The 21407-nt window shown below is 38.3% G+C and overlaps 1 protein-coding gene across 4 annotated transcripts in view; it reads left to right on the forward strand.

Moving 5' to 3' along the window:
• tncb (tenascin Cb) overlaps positions 1-20845 on the forward strand; it is a 35118-nt gene extending 14273 nt beyond the window's left edge. For 2 of the 4 annotated variants that reach the window (XM_077240862.1, XM_077240863.1), the window contains exons 4-23: positions 159-422; positions 511-626; positions 1275-1428; positions 3032-3301; positions 3497-3682; positions 4827-4916; positions 5709-5972; positions 8532-8807; positions 12555-12827; positions 13620-13742; positions 14692-14835; positions 15060-15179; positions 15278-15421; positions 16787-16917; positions 17065-17197; positions 17312-17463; positions 17760-17856; positions 17983-18144; positions 19236-19399; positions 19548-20845. In XM_077240862.1, the coding sequence (XP_077096977.1) occupies positions 159-422; positions 511-626; positions 1275-1428; positions 3032-3301; positions 3497-3682; positions 4827-4916; positions 5709-5972; positions 8532-8807; positions 12555-12827; positions 13620-13742; positions 14692-14835; positions 15060-15179; positions 15278-15421; positions 16787-16917; positions 17065-17197; positions 17312-17463; positions 17760-17856; positions 17983-18144; positions 19236-19399; positions 19548-19658 (3374 nt within the window). In that variant the 3' untranslated portion in view covers positions 19659-20845. The remainder of the gene's footprint in view (positions 1-158; positions 423-510; positions 627-1274; positions 1429-3031; positions 3302-3496; positions 3683-4826; positions 4917-5708; positions 5973-8531; positions 8808-12554; positions 12828-13619; positions 13743-14691; positions 14836-15059; positions 15180-15277; positions 15422-16786; positions 16918-17064; positions 17198-17311; positions 17464-17759; positions 17857-17982; positions 18145-19235; positions 19400-19547) is intronic. The other 2 variants (XM_077240864.1, XM_077240865.1) reach the window with 2 other exon arrangements.
• The last annotated feature ends 562 nt before the right edge of the window (positions 20846-21407 follow it).

Consider the following 21407-nt stretch of genomic DNA (forward strand, 5'->3'; position numbering starts at 1 on the left):
AAATGACTTGGTGAAGTATTTATCTTAACATTTGTCTTTCCCACAAACTGTGGCACAATATAAATGAGGTGTTGTTTTCCAAGCTCTGCGTGTTAACTTTTGACTCAGAGGTTCTAGACAAAGGTGAAGTCAATAATTTGATCTGTTTCAATCCACAGTCTCCCCACCCAGAGACCTTACAGTGACTGAAGTCGACCCAGAAACAGTTGACCTCGCCTGGGTCAATGAGATGCTTGTGACAGAGTATCTTATCACCTATGTGCCTACGGCTCCTGGCGGTTTAGAGATGGAAATAAAAGTCTCTGGTGAAAAGAAGACAGCCACTATTAGGGAGCTTGAGCCTGGCATAGAGTACCTAATCAGTGTCTTTGCTGTCCTGAACAGCAAGATGAGTGTCCCTGTCAGTGCCAGAATCGCCACACGTAAGTCACACATCATCAAATGCTTGGGAAAGTTACTTGTTATTTTGTCCTGAGTATATTCTGCTAAACTGCTCTATCTTACGATCAGATCTCCCTGAACCTGAGGGTCTGAAATTCAAATCGGTTAGAGAGACTTCAGTAGAGGTTGAGTGGGACCCCTTGAACATCCCGTTTGATAGCTGGAACCTCATCTTCAGAAACACAGTGAGTGTCCTGGCATCATCCTTAGGGCTATGATCCAAAAGTGTATCATTGCCCTCGTATATTCGCCTAAATGTTGTGATATAAAAGGACTGTTCTGTTTGCAAGTAATAGTTTAAAATGAGAAAATAGCTGAGTGGTGCCACTAAGCAAAAAGCTACTGAGGAGAAGTCTGCGGTTTTCCAAGACAAAACCCTCTAAGAAGCTCCTGGCAACAGCATGTGTGATCTTGTGCCACAGAACTGTTATTGTCTCTGTAATGCTTTATTTTCTTTCTCAAGGGCTTATGCAAACTCTAAAAAACAGCACCATTAGAACATGCAAACCTCCCCTACATCCCTCTTTCAAAACACGGCTTGGCAGTCTCATTCACACATCAAGTTTAGAGATGTCAATTCCAAAATAATTCTCACTGTGAAGTGAAACACTCATCCAAGTAGAATCAGCTAAAAGACCCCAAGTGTTTACTCTCAGGACACCCTCTCATTACCCTGTAGCTCATAGGAGCTTGACTTTGTTTTCCTGAGGTCACTTCTTTGATGATTTGTGATGTTCTTTTATTAACCAACAGAACCTTTGACCAGTGTTCGGTTTTCAGATTTAATATATTCACCAATTCAATTAACCAAAAAATCTGTTTTTGAATGGCAGAAAGAAGAGGATGGAGAGATTTTGAACTCTCTCACACCTCCTGAGACCACCTTTGAGCAGTCTGGTCTTGGACCTGGACAAGAGTATGAAGTTAAGCTTGAGGTTGTAAAGAACAACACCCGCGGACACCCATCCAGCAAGAACGTTGTCACAAGTAAGCAGCTGTCGACGTATTTAACAAGCGGCCATGACCAGTCTGCTCTTTTTCAGGCCTTTTTTTTTATTTTTGAAGAGCCAGAATGTCTTAACTAAAATTAAAAAGAGCAGCCAGCATTTTTTGTTAATTGGCATTTATTTGCAGTGTAGGGTGTTGCTGAAAATTTAAATTGAGTTCGACTAACTGGCAATGTAAGTGCTAGTCCCTTGATAACTTATTTTGCAAGACGTTAGCACTTGTCATTTGCTACTTATGTGTATTACTACACCGGATCAGCAAAAATATATACACTGCCATTCTAATGTTTGGGGTTGGTAAGAAATTTTATTTTTTTGCTTTGAAAGAAATTTCATCTTTTATTCAGCAAGGATGCATTAAATTGATCAAAAGTGACAGTTAAGATTTCTATTTCAAATAAATGCTGTTCTTTTCAACTTTCTATTCATCAAATAATCTTGTATCACAGTTTCCACAAAAATATTACGGATCTCATCCATTTTTAATGAATACAATTTTGATAATATTGTATATATAATTGTAGGATAAGGTTTCCCAAATAATCTTTCACTTTTATCAATAGCTTATTTAAAAAAAAAAAAAAAGCTTATAGCCCTATTGGGAAAGATGTGCCGTTATAACATTGGCCTCTTACGCTGTCGGTGCAAGTAACCAGTTTCCCTTCACAACATGCTGATTTTGCTGTCTAACAAATGTCTAAAAAAATCTCCCAGCATGGCTCTAACGCTCCATCTACTCCATTTCTTCGACTTGTGCCACATAGGATTTGCATTAAAGGAGGACTAATTGCTCAAAGTGAGTTCTCTCCCTCACTCTCAGTGTGTGGGAGGCACCACTCAGCAACATGAGAGGCTGTCCTCCCGTGAGATAACTGGTGCATTGGAGCATCTCGCATGCACAAATCTGCTCTAAGCTGCATGCAGTTCCTCTATATTATCTTACGCTCACATAGGTATCTGCTCTCAATACAATTCCTAATGTGACAAACTGATTTTACCATAGAAATTGTGACAAAAATATTTATTTTTCCTCTTTTAAGTCTTGGAGAAAGTGTACAGGTAAAATACCTATCTTAATGTGGGAATATAGATATAAATGCATCTGTGTAATAGAAAATAGTGTTCGTTTTTTGTTTTTTTTTAAACCGGGGACCCCCTGGGGGTTGTGTTTCTATTTAAGGGGGGATAAAACTAGCATGTACCAAATATGTATTTTTACCTTCATTAGGATTTTTTTCTTGACTAAATGAAAAACTATTTTTGTAATATTTGCAGGTATTTTTTACAATTAATTTACTATTTAGTATAATTTCTTTTGGTTTAAGCACAGTGACAATGTGAAAAAATGAATGAATAATGAAACAATTCATATTTTTATACATAGTATAAATGTGTCTTTTTGAATAATAGGTAAGATATCCTAAGTATAGCTTTCATTATATGTTATGTGGACAATTATCATATTTGGAGGTCCTTGATATCAAAAAGTGTATAGCAGCTGTTTTTAGATCATCTGTTTGCATAAATGTTCCCATTATGTAGCTTTTCCCCTAGCTTTCACACACCTCTCCTCTCATCCGCAGTGATTGATGCTCCCAGCCAGGTGGATGTGCGTGATGTGACGGACACCACGGCCCTCGTCACCTGGTTTCAGCCTGTTGCTCAGGTGGATGGGATCTCTGTGTCCTATGGCCCAAACACAGATTCCTCAGACAGGAACACAGTCAAGCTTTCCTCCATGGATACCCAGTATCATCTGGCTGAGCTGTATCCGGACACGGAGTATGAGGTCTCTCTCATGGCCCGCAGGGGAGAGATGACCAGCTTTCCCGTCTATGAGACCTTCACCACAGGTACAAACTCCTTTCAACAACTATAAATCCTTTCAGCACATCATAAAGTGAATTCAATCTGCTTTAGCAGATCTACTGATAATTGTGGTGCACTTAGACATTGCATTGAAGCAATTTTGTTTGTCTAGCCCTGGAGGATAACCGTACGTTTACAAGAAGCATTTTCTTTCATCCACATGTTGACGTGTGTTTCAGACCTGGATGCCCCAAAGCACCTCAAGGCAGTTGAACAGACAGATGAGAGTATAACTCTGGAGTGGAAAAACAGCAGAGCCAATGTCCTGAATTACCGTGTTAAATACGGCCCACTTTCTGGAGGGGAGCATGGAGAACTGGTCTTCCCCAGTGGCCCGCAAGACACCACTCAGGCTAAAATCACTGGTGAGAGGCCAGTTTGAATTACACGAAATTCCTCTCCAGAGATTACAAACCGATTACAAATCAATTACAAACAGATCATAGAGATTAAAAACTATGTATGAAAACAAAAAGAGGAAAAAATAAAGCAATCCTTTTTGAGCATTCTCGAAAAGGATGTAAAACAATTGGAAAGCTATTGTTCTACATACTGAATCTGAATAGAAATAAGTTTATTTAAAATTTTCTAAATTTCACGTTTTTTCTTACATTACTTGTACCATTTACCACTTATTTCCAAATAACCACCTTTGTTTTAGTGGCGTAAAATGTTTACACGACTAAAAGTGGAATGAGATGCTACCCTTTTTGTTGATAATGCCTTATTCATGCCTTAAATGAAGTAACACTGGTGCTTGAATGTGAAAATCCCAGTCAAAAAGGGAAAGTGCAGTCTTTCTTCATCGCAGCAGCACTTCTATTTTACACTTGCGCTTTGAGGCAATCTTCTTTGCTAATTCTTATTCTCTACAACCATGTGTTACCGCAAGCAGGGATTATCATGGCTGGGAGAAAAAAAATATATTCAAAATGGATAATAGATTCTTTGTCTGGTTTGCTCCTTTGTCCTTGGGAGGCCTGTTCCCTGTAAATAAGGCGGACGATCTGTTCGGCTAATAACGCAGAGCCTCTCTCTCTCACACACACACACACACACACACATCTCACTAGTTGTCTCTTTCACACAGTTATTATCTGTAATTGCCGTCACGCCTGTGATTTTATTGATAATGAGCTTCCTATGCATTAGGAGTAATTTCATGCTGGAGGACTCCTGCACAGTGACCTCTGCAGGAGCCAATACAGGCATTAAAAGGGGTAAAGTGTGGGATTTGGGCTAAGGGCACTTATGAATGGGGGCTGTGGGTATATGAGAATCTCTTGTATGATGGTAAATATTGTCTCTGGCATGTGGAGAAGCTCTTTGATGCGGCCACTGAAAGGCATTAGATTGATATGGCATGAAGATGAAATTGAAACCGCGCTGTCGCTAGTATGAAAACAATTGCGTACCATGGATGTTCCAAAAACAACCAATGTGAGAGATTAATGGTTTAATTTTGTCTAATGATTTGAGAGAAATCATTTTTGTTGGGTTTTCTCTTAGGCCTTAGGCCCGGGACCGAGTATGGAATGGGAGTGACGTCCATTAAGGAAGAGCGTGAGAGTTTGCCTGCAACGACAAATGCTGTGACTGGTAAGACTTAACAAAAATGGTCATTAACTCACAGGTGTTTTATGTCTCTTATGATATGCAACAGCATTGGTGAAAAAGAGTATGTGAGATCTACTTTCATAATAAAGCTCAGTTGTAGGATTTATAATTCTGAAAAAAAATCTACTCTCTCTCTCATGTCAAAAGTGACAGGAGGACTGGGGCTGTCAAGTACCAAAAATACAACAAAAAGCACCATATCAAAGTGCTCATGTATCATAAAAATGGTCCATATGATCCCTGTGCTTTCTGAAGCCTTTATTGTCTCTTTTTTAAACTGGCCAATAATGTAACTTGTTGTGGTTACAAAATAATTTGAAAATTAATCTTTTTGGTTTGTTCATGTCGGATTTGTGAATGATTCATTGTTGAATATTTTTAATGAATCACTTGATCCAGTTCACAAAACAAGTCTGAAATTAATTCAACTCGTTGACCATTCTGGTTGCAATGGTTAACAGCTCACTGGATTATCAAAAATATTGTTTAGCTTCAGAAGACTGAATATAGCATACTGTAATTTTATTACACTGAAATATTACACCAATATTTTATGGTGCTTTTGGATTCTTCTTGAAGCTTGAAAGCTTCAATTCTCATTCATTGTAATTGAATAAAAATAAGCAACCAGTTTCTTCAATCCAGTTTCTTTTCCTATTGTATTCAATGGAAGAAACTCGCACAGGTTTGGGACAAAACGAGGGTGAGTAAATTATGACAGAATTGTCATTTTTTATGAACTAATCCTTTAATGTTTTGTCCCTGTCCTCTTAGATCTTGATGCTCCCAAAGAGCTTCAAGTAAGTGAGACCACAGAGACCTCACTGGCACTTGTTTGGAGAAGGCCGGTCACCAAAATCGACACCTATGAGCTAGTGTTTGCATCTGCGGTCGGCGAGAGAACTGAATTGGAGGTACCTGGTGCTGCCAATACCTACATCCTGAGTGATCTGAACCCTGGCATGCTGTACACCATCAGCCTGACTGCCAAGAGAGGAAAAAAGATGAGTGCACCAGCCACCTTGTCAGCACCCACAGGTTAGTGTGCATCATTACATTTTCATTAGAATGCATCTTCATATCCCATTTTCTCTTGCTTCTACAGTGACAAAAGCAATACTGCTTTGGATCATGAAATCAGCTTTCAAAAAATATGATTTGAATCTAATTTTTAACACATAAACATTTATTCAGCAGGCCACTGAGGATCTGAATGCAACTTAGGAATTTATTATCTAAGTGTCAATATTTATTTTGGAGTTGGAAGATATTGAAGTCCTTGTTCTATGAATTTGAATTAAACATTTTGTAGCTCCTTGTCTTGAGAAGACTTCTATAAAAATCTCAAAATATTCATATTGTCAGTATGCCACTGGAAATTGAAGCCTAATATCCCTATTCTCTCGTTTATGGCATGTGGGTTTATTTTATGTTTTAAAGAAAAACCAATGAAAGCCAAAAGCAATGTGGTCAGGATGCCACTTACTTAACTTCCAGAATTTTGTTACCAAAATGTTCTTGCTTATATAACATAGCAATCATTAAGTAAAACCAGGGAGCTACAAAATATAACCTCAGTTGTTTGCTTTGGTCGCCAAGGCAAGACAACAGATATAGTGTTTCTCAAGATCCCAAAAACACACACACACACACAAACTCTCACACATGCACAGAAAGCTCATTCATGTGATAATCGTCAGAGTGAGCCCACTCCCCTTTTGGATTTGCGTGATTTGACCACAATGAACTGTGGGGCGGACTGATAAATAGGACACATGCTGAGCCGCCTGTTAAAATGTTGTCTCTGAAATCACCAGCACTATAATCCCAATGCATTTATTTAAGCAGCCATTATCGGCCTTAGACACGGCACACAAACATGGACATACACTTCCATCAGACCCAAAGGATTTGGGAAGATGGGGGGAAGGGGGAGCTCTAGGTCTGGCTTTCTTCTGTTCACTAAATGCTTCTCTGGCATTATTAGAAGAATTTCAGCTTGTAACATGGAGATGTGGAAATCTGATGACTGAGATCTCAATGGAAACATATCAGGACATAACCAGGGCAATAAAGAGAGAGCAAACCGTCACATGCATGCATGCACAAAGTTAAACATTTAAAAACCGTGTGTAGTGATGTATGAAGCACATCTCAGACAGAAGTCCCTTTCAAACCAAGCAGTTGGTCAGTGTGGTGAATCTGCCAGTCCAACTTAAACACTTTCGCTCTCACATTAAGTACCTAATTGCATTGTTTCCTATTCAAATTTCTGGATTTTGCTTGTGACAATGACAAATGTGATCGCACCTTTATGATGTAAAGAACATGCATGCCTTAAAGGCCATACAGTGGTGTCTATGTAGAGCCAAAAAGGGTTGTGCATGCGTCCAACAATGGCTTTATCCAAATGCCCTTGAGGTGTTTGTGGCCTGAGGATCTCACCTCAATAAAGCCGTTCTTTAATTCATTCCCATCTGCATGCAGTGAGGACAACTCCTCAGACTTGCATGGGCCGCTTTCAGTGGAAAGAACTCTATTGAATAAGTGGGCAAAATGAAACAATTTGACCAAATTTCACTTCCCATGAATGGTGCAAGATGATCAATGAGTTGTTTTGCTGTTTGACAGCTTCATATTGTTTAATTTCCAGGTTTTAAAAGCGACAAGCGGACCTAATGCCTGGGAAGGTCATTCACTTCATCCCCATTGTCACCCTATTTGCACGCCACGTTTCTGCCCTCTTAAATGTGCAACAGGATAATGGTTAGCCCACCATGCATCTCCTTGCTATCTGCCCTCACTTTGCCTGTGAATGCTGACAATGCACAATGATGTTCAATTATAGGTTGCATAGCACTGCGCTGCATGGCTGCCTTCCATGTTTGAAGTGTTCAGCCTACCTCTGCTCAGGCAGGCTAGGCAGGACCTTCAAAAATTAATGGCTTTTCTCAGGGCCATTAATAGCAAAGCTGTCTCAGCAAACTGGTGCTTTGATGATAATAGTTTGTAAGAGAAATTACTGCAAATTTGTTTGTTTGTCACTACAACTTTCTGAAAGTTATTTGTGTGTGTGTGTGTGTGTGTGTGTGTGTGTGTGTGTGTGTGTGTGTGTGAGTGTGTGTGTGTGTGTGTGTGTGTGTGTGTGTGTGTGTGTGTGTGTGTGTGTGTGTGTGTGTGTGTGTGTGTGTGTGTGTGTGTGTGTGTGTGTGTGTGTGTGTGTGTGTGTTTTGGGCAGATGTTCCTGTTCTGTTTGGAACAGATGGCGATGAATTTTTTGGAGTAACAAATTAAGTGGTTTATTGTTGTTCGACTTGCTCATAACATGGATTTTTTCCTCCTTTAATTGTTAAAATGATTTGCATTGTTTTGAATAATGTGACATGCTGCACTGTGAATTTTTTTATGTCTTTTTTAGCTTTCGGGCCTTTTTGTTTTCACCTCAATAACATTTGATTCCAAGCAACAAAAAATCATCTTAAAGAGAGTATGCCTTAAGAAATCAAGTATCTTTAGTTGCCATTACCCATGATGCTCTTCTCCTAAATGTATGTTTTTCTGCCAAAATAATTATCTTCTAATCTGTTTGTAATCCAGATGATGAGAAGCCTCAGGTGGGAAACATCACCATCTCTGATGTGTCCTGGGACAGCTTCAGTGTGTCCTGGGAGCTGGACAGAGGAGAGGTTGAGGGCTTTCTGATTGAAGTGTCTGACCCAGATGGCTTATTTGATGGCCAGAACCACACATTATCCAGTCATGAGTTCAGCCTGGCTGTCACTGACCTCTCCCCTAGTACTTTCTACAGGGTCACACTGTATGGGCTGTACAAGGGGGATCTCTTAGATCCTGTCTTTGCTGAAGCCATCACAGGTATCATTGCCATGTCTTAGACCAGCTTGCATGGTTGTCTTTTGGCATATTTTCTTTTCCCGTCTTTGGATCAAAATGCTGTGCTTCAAGCAGCAATAGACTAACCTCTTGTCTCTTTAAATTAGTACATTTTTTATCACATCACATGTTGAATTGATTCTAACACATTTTTTAAACCAGCTTTTTGTATCCTTCTTAGTGTTTTCATCTATCATCTCCTTAAAAAAACTTTTATTTATTTTATTTTCCACTATTAATATAGAAGGTTGAGTAAATTTTGGGCACGGTCAACTAAATAACATAAATATAATGCAGCCTCATCAAAAATCACTAATTCCTGAAGAAATCCTTGTTTGAAAATGGCTTCTTCCCTACCACACTACCGTTCAAAAGTTTGGAGTCAGTACTTTTTTTTTATTGTATTCGACAAGGATGCATTAAAATGAGCTAAAGTGACAGTAAAGATATTTTTAATGTTACATGTTAAATCGTTTTTATTGTTACATTTTAAATGATTGCTGTTCTTTTGAACTGTCTAGTCATTAAAGAATCCTGAAAAGAATTATCACTGTTTCCAGATAAAAATTAAGCAGCATAACTGTTTTGAACATTGATAATTAGAAAAAATGTTTCGTGAGCATCATGGTAGAGACTTCTTTCAAAAACATTAAAATTTAAAAACATTAAAAAATCTCACTGACCACAAACTTTTGAATGGTAGTGTAATGCAGCTGTTACCCATCTGGTTCTACGCGCACGGGGATAGCGAGATTCGAACCAGTGGGAGGCAGGTGCGCTAACCTGGATGCTAAACACCGCAGCCTCTAGCGTTAGTAGGGGACTGAGGTTTACTCACATAGCTCTTACTAGCTGGCCTCCGTTACACAGCCTCATCCATTACTGATACCAGAATAAATCCCAACATCCGAATATGCCTACTTCCCCATGTAGTATGCGAAAAGCAATACATCAAATGTAATATGTCAGAATAAACAGTATTTATAAAACATATGATCCACAAGACATCATACAAAATCCGTAAATAAGTCATATAACAATACCAACATGGCTGATGTAGTATGTCTGGATTTTATACATTATATGCATGCTTGTTCATCGCTATCTCAATTTGTACGAATTCGTATGAGTGAGTAAAAGGTGGGTCGTATGAATTTGTGCGAATTAGCTACCTCATAAAATACATACAAATTGCCATGAGATCGGGTTGGTAGAACATACTTTATTAATTAATTCTTAAATGCAGTACATACTTTGACATTATGTGATTTCAGATGCAGATAATCTCTCAAATTTGCAGAGTGCCACAAAAAAGCCTGTTTTAAATCAGCTGCAGATTCTGTAAAATGTCCACACTCTTTCCATCTGCTGAATGATGTGTTGAAGTGTGCTGACATTCAGAGCATATCTGCACAGCATCATAATGCTACCCCACATATTCACGTCTGCATAATCACCAGCACAGCCTGCAGGTGCAGTAAATGACCTCTGCCTGTCTTCACTGGCACATTTGTGTTTAACAGGCAAAACAAAGTTAGACTAATGATGGCTTTTTCATTCTAATTGACTGCAGCATCCATTTAAATAATTTGGTTTGTGACATTTATAGTCTACCGGCAAACCAGACAAGTTGTATTGTAACAAACATACATTTATTAGGCGCATACCAAAGTTTTGCCCCAGAACCCCCCCCTCAGAGAGTCAGCGGATAGAGCGGGTGACTAGGCTGGGGTGTACTGCCATGGAAGTGATCCTGAGGAGTTTTTGTCGCTTCTTGTGAAGGATCTTTTCAGTATGCACGCCCAGTTTTCTGACCCTGCACTACTTCTCATTCTTATGCCTCACTTTCACACATTTTCTTGGCGTTTATCAGCCAGTGGCTGCAGGGGCCACAGTTGTAGCAGTCTCTCAAGTCTGCATGCAAATAGGCAGAGGAGAAGGGGAACTGATTGGATTTCTGTTAAACTCCTCTCTATTCATGTCACATGACCCATGAACTCTTGCCTCACTCTTTCCTGAGTAATGCAAGCTTTTAAAATCAGAAAAATTTACAATATTTACAGAAACTTTTCACTTTATAGTTGGTGTGTTTATCCCTGCTGTAAGATTTAGCTGCGTCAACACAGATATCCCCCTCAGAGGTTTTAGCTGCCTGCTGTAGAATTACTGCTTCCAGACCTTGTTTCTGTAGGTTAGCTGGCGCCTTTTCCACCTCCACAAACAGATGCCTCTTTGTCAGACCAGAGAGACTTAGAAGCCAGTCAGATGAAAGTGATCCTTGGAGAGCACATGTTAGTACTCTTGAAATGCTTCAAACACTGCTGACACTCTTAAACATGCTAATGAAGAGGGACAGCTCCACGGGATTTGTCCTAGCTGGTTTTCATTTCCAACACTTTTCTACATTCAACAAATGTCTTTTCTGTTTCACATCATCCAGAGCTTTAGAGGAAGAAGAGGTTCAGTCCAGTCAAGGGTCTTTTTTTCTCTCTCTCATGAAAGTTTAGTTTAGGACAACAAGGCTCTATTAAAGCACTGTCGGTTTGGATCAATACTACATTGTTGTTGTTTTTTAGCATTTATGATCGCAAAATTCAGTATAATAACTTGAATTAATTTCCATCCCATTTCCATAATTTGTGTGAAATAACATGAACAAATATATCCAGAGGAGACAGTGATCAGATTAGTCTAAATCAAAACTATATATTTTTTTTCTTTAAAATTTTTTATCAGAATGTTTATTCCCATCTGTATTTGTAAATAAATTATACATTAAGAGCCTGGCTGCTGGATTGTTGGACGGCTCTGGTTCTGACTTTTCTTTCCAGCCTATAAAAATTAGACTGAACAGTTAAAAAGTTACAATGTCAAATTAAGGACAGCCTTAACTGCATTAACATATTTAATTAGGTCAAGTTATTATAACAAGTTAGCATGCTGCTGCTCCTGCTTCAGATGAAGTAAAAAAAAAAAAGAAAAAAAAGAAAGACAAATCTTAAACAACTGAAATTATGGTGCTATAATCTACTTCTAAAGTAAAGGCAAGAAACATGTGTAAGGCAGTAACTTGGTACACGATGAAGAACAAACCACAGAATATAAAAAAGGAACATATTCTATCACAAACAAAGCCATTGTTGAAAATACAATACATTGCTTATGTGGTCAAGACATCCCTGAGGCTTTAGGTTTTTAGTTTTACATATCCTTACCACAATTGCTTCTCTAGAGATGTCCCTCGCAGAATTCATATGTCAGTGGCATTCAGCTAAAAACGAGACGAAAAATGCGTTTCCAGGATGAGCCCTTCTGTCAATATGATTATTATGGATATGTCATTGTCCTGGAACAGCTCTGTCTTGAACTCTGCATGACTGCTATTATATGACGATACAATTATGATGGTGGAACCTAAAATAATGGTGGAAAATTCATCAATGTCAATTTTTTTTCTACTAACCAACAGATCTCATTCCATATTCTAATCAAAATATGTAAATTAAATTTACTGGCTCACTGATTTCAGCATCACCTGCCATAGATATAGAAGCAACTGACAGATGACAGAACAATTGGCTATTTTCATGCATGAGTAACATTATCGCTAAATTGTCTCTAACAAATACCATAAAGACCTGCATGTGCACTTCTTGGTCATTTAACATCTTTTAAGTACAATTCACAGAGTTTACAGAGGAAGAACAACTTTAATATTTTATCAAACAGAAGCTGAACCTGAAGTGGAGCACCTTTTGGTCTCGGACATCACACCACACAGCTTTAAACTGACATGGACAGCACCTGAGGGCGTCTTTGATACATTCACCCTCAAAGTCGTCGATTCTAATGGACTAGCCCAACCACACCAGATTAGTGTATTTGGAGACAAGCGAACAGAAGAAGTGACAGGTCTCAATGAAGATATGGAGTATGAAATTGAGCTCTTTGGGATGATTTTAGGACGGAAATTCCAGCCCATTTTGGCTGTGGCTCGAACAGGTATTGGATTTTTAAGAGACGCTGGTCTCTACTAACTCTTTTCTTTCTTTTCTTCTGTTCTGTTATCTAGTTGATTGGTTTGGTCAAAACTTATAACATGAAAATGGAAACTTGCAAACACAAGTCTTTCAATATCCCATATTTAACAAAATTATATCACGAATTATTTTTTCATTGTGTCTAGCTCAAGTGACTTTCATTAACTAGTCACTTAACAAGTGACTTTCCATTAACAAGTGACGTTCATCCAAGTCTTCTCTCATTCATCACCAGTCTTACTTTCTCTCTCTCTCTCTATTTGCTAAGTGATCTATGGTTTTATTTACAGAGCAAAACCAACTATTTTGTGCATTTTCCTTGTTTTATGCCTGTCTCTGGCAATCTTCCTTTATAGCAAGCTTTTTTTTCCTCTTGTGTCTGATGTTGGCATGTCACACTATTGTGTCTCTGTACTGGGGGCAAGTTAATCTTCTTGCATCTGTCACGCGAGATTCTGAAGTCCAACGTTGAGAAATAGCTTTAAGGCCAGGGCCTTTGTCTGTGTGTCCTTTATCTGTAGCTGCACAGTTGGTTGTCCTGATGTCCTGAACGTTTACTTTCATGCATCTATTTGTTCAGCAGGATAAGAAGTTTCTTAACACGCACTGTTATTTTTGTTTTTTCTTACGGTCTGAAATTACTTGTTTCTGGGAAAAGGTTTTGTTTTGAACTCCTATTTGTCAACTGCTAGACCACACATTTTCTTAACAATTCATTCTTGTTGTGCTTCTTATGTGTGTCATTTCTACCAAGGCCTAGGTACACCCAAGGGGATACGCTTTTCTGACGTGACTGATACATCAGCTACTGTTCACTGGACTATGCCCCGTACCCATGTAGACAGCTACCGAGTCACCTATGTACCCGTTCAGGGTGGTAAGTAACGTGTGGTCATTATCGATTCAGTACTGTTACTTTATAATTACATGCATTACCATTAAAAAGTTTGGAGTTGGATCAAATACATTAGTACAATTTCAAATAACTGGTCTGGTTTATAATATTTGAATATATTTTAAAATTGCATTTATTTACATGATGGCAAAGCAGCCATTATACTCCAGTCTTCAGTGTCACATGATCTTTCACAAATCATGCTAATATGCTGATTGTTGAAAACAGTAGTACTGCTTAATATTTTTGTGGAAACTGTGATACTTTTTCAGGATTCTTTACTAAATAGAAAGTTCAAAACAGCAAAATAGAAATATTTGCAACATTCTGACTGTTCCTTACTGAATAAAATTAATAAATTAATTAAACATACTGTCCCCAAACTTTTTAATGTGTACTTTTCGTGAACTTTTTTTATGCCTTAGTACTATTTATAGCACATTTGGAGCTTTTGGTCTGGATATAAAAGCAAAGCATTCTTCCTCCTTCCACAGGCCATCTTCGAAAAGTGAGACTTTACCGTGCGGTTTTCTATGCATTTGGATGGCTGCCTGTTGGCAAATCATATTATTATTTGTACTTCTTCATTTTATGATTTGTCATAAATTATGTATTGCATAATATATTGCACAAGTTGAGGAGGAAATTCTCTTAGACTTCCTTCTTGGCATAATAAATTGATTGAATTCAAGAGATGTCCCCCTAAAGTCCCATATTGTCCTTTTAGCCTCTCAGTGTTCTGTGCAGGTTTTTAGATCAGGCTGTCTTCAGTTATGTTGATCTATCAGTGAATATCATCAATCAAGCCAAACTGTTTTATCCATCAGCAGAGTATTCTTGCATGTCACCATGCCAATCAATCACAAACAATGCTGCCCTCTAGTGACAATAGTTATTCTAGTTCATTCCAGTGTTCTGTCTCCCCCTGTAGGCAGCCCTTTGACACTGAGAGTAGATGGAGGAGAGTCTCAAGCCACGCTGCCTAATCTGACCCCTGGAGTGACCTACCAGGTCACTGTCATCGCTATGAAGGGCTTGGAGGAGAGTGAACCAGGATCTGACAGGGTCACAACAGGTGCGTCTCACTCTAATATTGTATTTTAAAATAATGAATAATTGATTAAATCATTTTGTAATGTTTTAGTACCTCAAATTCATAGTTTGGTTTGTAGTCGATCTCTCCTTAGTCTGTATAGCAAGCCTGTTAGTTGTGTTTTGCTTTCCTGTCTGGCAGAAGCCTAGTAATCGACTCCAAGTTTTAAGTTTGCTTCTCTCATGCGTGTATCTGTTGGTCCTCAGCCCTGGATAAACCACGCGGTCTGACAGCAGTCAACATCACCGACACCGAAGCCCTGCTGCTGTGGCAGCCATCCATCGCTACTGTGGACGGATATGTCATCACTTACAGCGCAGACAGTGGTAACTCAGCTCAGACTGTCATTCATTATTCTTGCTTCAGGCACTAGACTAAAAAAATAGAGCAGTGAGTCTCAGTTGTGTGTTTTGTTCTTTTTCAGTGGCTCCAGTGATGGAAAGGGTGTCTGGGAACACTGTGGAGTTTGAGATGAGCTCCCTAACACCTGCCACCTTATACACAGTTAAAGTCTATGCAGTCCGAGAGGCAGCCAAGAGTGCTGCAACCACAACAGAGTTCACAACAGGTAAGGTGAACGCTCACTCACCCATGCACACAAACACCACAAGACATTTGTATCCTCACACAAAAAAAATGTTTTATTGGTGTAAAGCGAAACAGCACAGCTTCTGACATATCTTTCCACTGGGCAAAATACATGAGCACTGTATTATACATAATGACGACCAAAAAACTTTAAAAAGCACAGATTTTTTTTCTCTTTTTTTCCCACCACAGTGTCATTTACAGTACATTTTTGATTACTGTGTTTAATGGCATTATGTGGTTGAAATGACATTTGATAAATTTTTTTAATAAAAAGGCAGGTTTGGTTGGCTTGCTAAATCTAATTTCATTGCTAGTATTTTGAATGAATTAAATAATTTGCATTAATATTTAAACAATCATACAATTAAATAATATTTTCAGACTTTTTGCAGAATCAGTTCCATGGTAAATGATCAAAAAAAATATTCGGTTCATGAGAATATTTCACCTTTTATTTGGAAATGGAATTTTTTCATTCAGTAACCATTGAAATATTTGATTCTATCACTCATCAATGTTAGTTTTAAAAGTCGTAATTCAAATTTTTATGATGGAATTTGAAAGTCTGGGTTTGGGAAAAGGAATCTATACATAATCTATATATAATGTGACCTTCATAACAAAACCAAAAAAAAAAAAACTGTTAGTTTTAAGAAATATCAAACCTTCAGACATAAGTGCCCAAAATTTAAAGGTGCATTCTGTAATATTTAGGAGGATCTGTTGACAGAAATGCAATATTATATACATAACTATGAGTGGTGTATAAAGACCTTACTTAATGAACAGTTATGTTTGAGCCATTTCTATCTACATACATCACTGGTCCCCTTACACGTTAAGTCGCCATTTTGCGCCGACATGTTTCTACAGTAGCTCTGAACGGACAAACGGGTTTCGTCATTATGTTGTTCTTGTGCAAGAAGCTAGCCAAAGTTAGCTAATAAAACACTGACACAATGATGAACAAGTAACAATAATATTATCAAGTAATAATAATATTAGCAATAACATATCATTTTACGGAATAATTAAGTAAACATAATTTCTTAATTTATCTTTGTAAAGAAACCTCATAGCTTAACTAGATACTCTCTGCTGTCTTAGACGGACGACGACATTTCCTTTCGGCCACCGTAACTTCTGTTGGTTGCAATTCGTAATCATACCACTAGATGGCGCTAAAAATGAAACAGTGCACCTTTAAGATTCATCCACACACATTTTCAGCATCAAGAGATCATGCCATATAATCTTAATACGACAATGCCTAGCACATAGTGGGGATGGCAAATTACCAGTACTCATTTTTAGTGCATTAACCAAGTGCCTTCTGTCACAGATGTTGATGCCCCTCAGAATCTGGCTGCCAGTAATATTCAAACAGAGACTGCCATGTTGACATGGAAACCACCAAGAGCAGACATCAGTGGGTATATCCTCAGCTTTGAGTCGACTGATGGCATGGTCAAGGTGAGTGAACCGCACAAATACATTTATTTAGGTCTTAAAACTAAAGCTTGATCATTTTTCCGGTCTACAGTGTTTTCTACATGTATTGTCCAATGCTTCTGTACTTGATAGTATGTGTGTTCTTGGTTTTCCTCTCCCTTGGCTCAGGAGGTTGTCCTAAGCCCCACAGCAACGTATTACAGCATGTCTCAGCTGACTGCCTCCACAGAATACACAGTCAAACTGCAGGCCATTGCTGGGCCAAAGAGAAGCAGAATCATTTCTACTGTCTTCACCACCAGTGAGCCAGTACATTTATGTTACAGCTTCACTGCATGATTTTGGACTATTAGTTGTGAAGATGTTGAATAAATAAATTTGCCCTTGGTCAAACTCTTTTCTTTTTTTATCACAGTTGGAGTGCTGTACAAGCATCCTAAAGACTGCTCCCAGGCTCTGTTGAATGGAGACACAACCTCAGGCTTGTACACTATTTATGTGCGTGGAGATGAGAGTCAGCCCCTGCAGGTCTATTGCGATATGATCACTGATGGAGGCGGCTGGATTGTGAGTAATTCTTCCTCAAATTACATGCAGGATCGAAAAATTAGCTGTTATGATCTTATAGAGTTTTTTTTTAATGGGATAGTTTGCTCAAAAATTAAAACATTTACTCGCCCATATGTTATACCAAATGCTCCAATGAAAGTCATGCAGGGTTTGGAATGACTTAAGGGTAGATAAATGATGTTTGAATTAGAATTTTCAAGTGAACTATTCCTTTAAAGTCTCATCAAACACAGAGAGCAAAAACAAGCTCTTTTACTCAAAAGTCATTGTGATATTGTGGTACCTCCATGCAGGTGTTTGTGAGACGGCAGAGCGGTAAAGTAGAGTTTTTCAGAAACTGGAAGAACTACACTGCAGGTTTTGGTGACCTTAATGATGAATTCTGGCTGGGTATGTTTATATCTGTGCAGACACGGCAAATTGATAATATTGCCCCAAAGTATAGAAGCCCAAAGGTTTTATGATATAGTGAAACTGAGCATATTGGACTACTGATGTTATTGGCTGTGTCTGCAGGTCTCTCTAACCTCCACAAGATTACCTCCTCTGGGCAGTATGAGCTGCGTGTGGACCTCAGAGATAAGGGAGAGTCTGCATATGCACTATATGACAAGTTTTCAGTCTCTGAACCACGCAGTCGCTACAAAGTCCATGTTGGAGGATACAGCGGCACTGCAGGTAAAGTATTTGACCTCTCTCTACTTCTATTTATATATATATTAAATTAATTATAAATGTTTGCCTTAATATGTATATATATATATATATATATATATAGTGCTGGTCAGAATTATTTGCCCCCTTGGTAAATATGATCAAAGATGGCTGTAAAAAAATAAATCTGCATTATTTACTTTTGATATTTTATTTTTTTAAACATGCAAACATCTACCCTTTTATTGAAGTAAAATAATTGAAAGTGGGGGGGAAATCACATTATGAAATAAATCTTTTTCTCCAAAACACATTGAAAACAATTATTTGCCCCCTTTTATTAAATACTTTTTGCAAGCTCCTTTTTCCAAGATAACAGCTCTGCGTCTCCTCCTATAATGCCTGATGAGTTTGGAGAACAACTGACAAGAGATCAGAGACCATTCCTCCATACAGAATCTTTCCAGATCCTTCAGATTCCTAGATCCATGTTGGCGCTACTTCCCTTCAGTTCAGCCCACTCATTTTCTATAGGGTTCAGGTCTTGGGACTGGGATGGCCATTGCAGATGCTTGGTTTTGTGCTCAGTGACCCATTTTTGTATTGATTTTGATGTTTGTTTTTGGATCACTGTCCTGACGGAAGATCCAAACATGGCCCGTTACAAGATTTCTAGCAGAGGTTATCAGGTTTTGATTTTGTATCTGTTGGTATTTGATCGAATCCACGATGCCATGTATCTGAACATGGAGGAATGGTCTCTGATCTCTTGTCAGGTGTTCTCCAAACTCATCAGGAATTATAGGAAAATATGTTTTATATTTTAATATATTTTAAAAATTTTAATATATTCCTTTGATGACAAAGCTGAATTTTCAGCAGCCATTACTCCAGTCTTCAGTGTCATATGATCCGTCAGAAATCATTCAATATGCTGATTTAGAGTTTCTCATTATTATCAAATTTGAAAAGAGGTGAACAGCTTTTGAACAGTAGTGTGTATGTATGCGTCTGTGTGTGTGTGTATACATATTATGCTCAAAAGTAAACATACAACTTGATCATTGCTAGTTGTTTTAAAATCTGACTGATTTTGTGATGATGCTGTTTTAAAGGTGACTCAATGACGTACCACCACAGCCGTCCATTCTCAACTTACGATCATGACAACGATATAGCTGTCACCAACTGTGCGCTGTCTTATAAGGGAGCTTTCTGGTATAAAAACTGTCATCGAGTCAATATAATGGGCCGATACGGAGACAACAGTCACAGCAAGGTACACATTTCAAATATGCTATCTCACTTTTCATACAGTAGAGACAGATTGACATTTTTGTTTGAGTTCCCTGTAAAAGAATCATGTGAATATGAAAGAGATGCATACTATATATCATGGTCATTTGAAATGTTTTTTTTTTCTCCAGGGTGTAAACTGGTTCCACTGGAAGGGTCATGAGCACTCCGTTGAGTTTGCAGAGATGAAGATCAGGCCCGCCAACTTCAGGAACTTTGAGGGAAGGAGAAAGCGATCATAAACCAGTGCGCTCCAGCTCCAACCAACCTACCCTCCTCTGCTGCCCATTCTCCCCTTGTTCCTCCTGCATCATCTCATCCCCTTCATCTACCAAAGCCACTGCCAGGAGCCCAGCCTGCTCTCTACACTCTCCTACTCCTGGAGAACAAGAACAAAAAAAAAAAGTCTTCAAAGCTAAAGTCCATACGCAGTTGTGTGTGTACCACTTCTGTTCAACAGTAAACCCATAGACTCATAGTGAAGTGTTTTACATTACACACTGTGCCTGTACATCATACGCACACCAAAGACAGACACTCAGTAACATCTAGATAATACAATGCTGACGGAGGAGAGATTTTGAGTTTGGCTTGGTGCTTTCCAGTTATAAAAATAATGATATTATTCTTTCTGTATATCACATACAGTTACAGTGGAGAGAGTTGAATGTTTGTGTGTGGTATTTTATTTAATGTTATTGGAGCCTCTTCCCTAGGCTGTGGTTAGCCTCAAGAATACTTTATCCTTTAACTTCTAAATTAGGGTGAGAAGTTTAATGGCACATGATAACTCAGCATTTAAAATGCAGGACTGCATAACAATATCTAGTGGGGAGGCTCAGAGATCTTTTCATCTCTTTCTAGCCTGTGTGTGAAAAATCTAAGTACCCATGCTCTTCTCTCTTCCACAACTCATAATTATCAGTTCTGAAGTCAAGTGGCACGTTTCTCGAACTGGTATCTTTACAGTACTGCTAAGTGTTCATTTATATGCACCTATTGTCGTGTTTCCTGTACCCTATAACTATATTGGCATTCAGTCACAAAGCATAAGAGTCTTGATTTGTTGCTTGATATCCTCTAAAAGGTTAAGGCAGGACCTATGTTCAATCTTTGGATTAAGTGATACTTTGATCGCCAGTTATGAGCTTGTATATTGTTCAAGAATCATAAAGGAAAAGTAATGGCCAGGTTATTGAAATTATTGTAAACATAGTCTTATATGAAAGTTCTGTTTGCAGAAATAATTAATATACAAAATAAGTCTTCGTGTTTGCCCCTAGCCTGCTATCGACTAAACCACTGACCCATACAATACCTGTGTAAATTATGTCTCGTTTTGGTATTTGAATATTTTTGTTTGTTTGTTTATTAAATGGGTGTACAACAGGTGTTTCTCTTACAATAAAAACAGATTTTGTTTAATAAATCATGACATGTGCTTACTACTTTTTTTTTTACTACGGGCGACGACTACTTTTTGATGAATGGTATCGTAGATTTGAAATTGTTTAATATGAGTGTTCTCATTCTTCCTTGTTTCTTTACTTCAGAAACCTGAAGTAAAGGCCTAAAAACGCAAACTTTTAAAATCGGGTTTCAAAGTGCACGTTTTTGAAAATGATACCATTATCATCTCCATGTAAAGTACAAAAAAACGTGAATCTGTGAAAACGGTGACAGCATGCTTATTACGTGTTTAGTATGCCTGCTCATTTGGTGCGAGTGCCCTGTAAAAGAATGCGTATGTGCGCAGGCACATAGTCTTTCTTTACAAAGTGACATCGCCAACTACTGGCCTGGCCTGCACAATACAGAGTTTTTAGTTGTTTTGTGGATCTGTGTGAACTGGGATCGTTTTGATAACATTGTCATCTATACAAAGAAAAAACTTTTCCATTTTTAGTAGGCCTACATCGTTGTTGAGTAAACATACCCTAATTCAGCTATACCGTAATTCTGAATCTGAACCTGTAGGCTTGCCATACTTG

The sequence above is a fragment of the Siphateles boraxobius genome, unplaced genomic scaffold (assembly GCF_051911475.1).
Source record: "Siphateles boraxobius isolate OS27281-9 unplaced genomic scaffold, OSU_SipBor_1 24, whole genome shotgun sequence".
NCBI lineage: Eukaryota > Metazoa > Chordata > Actinopteri > Cypriniformes > Leuciscidae > Siphateles > Siphateles boraxobius.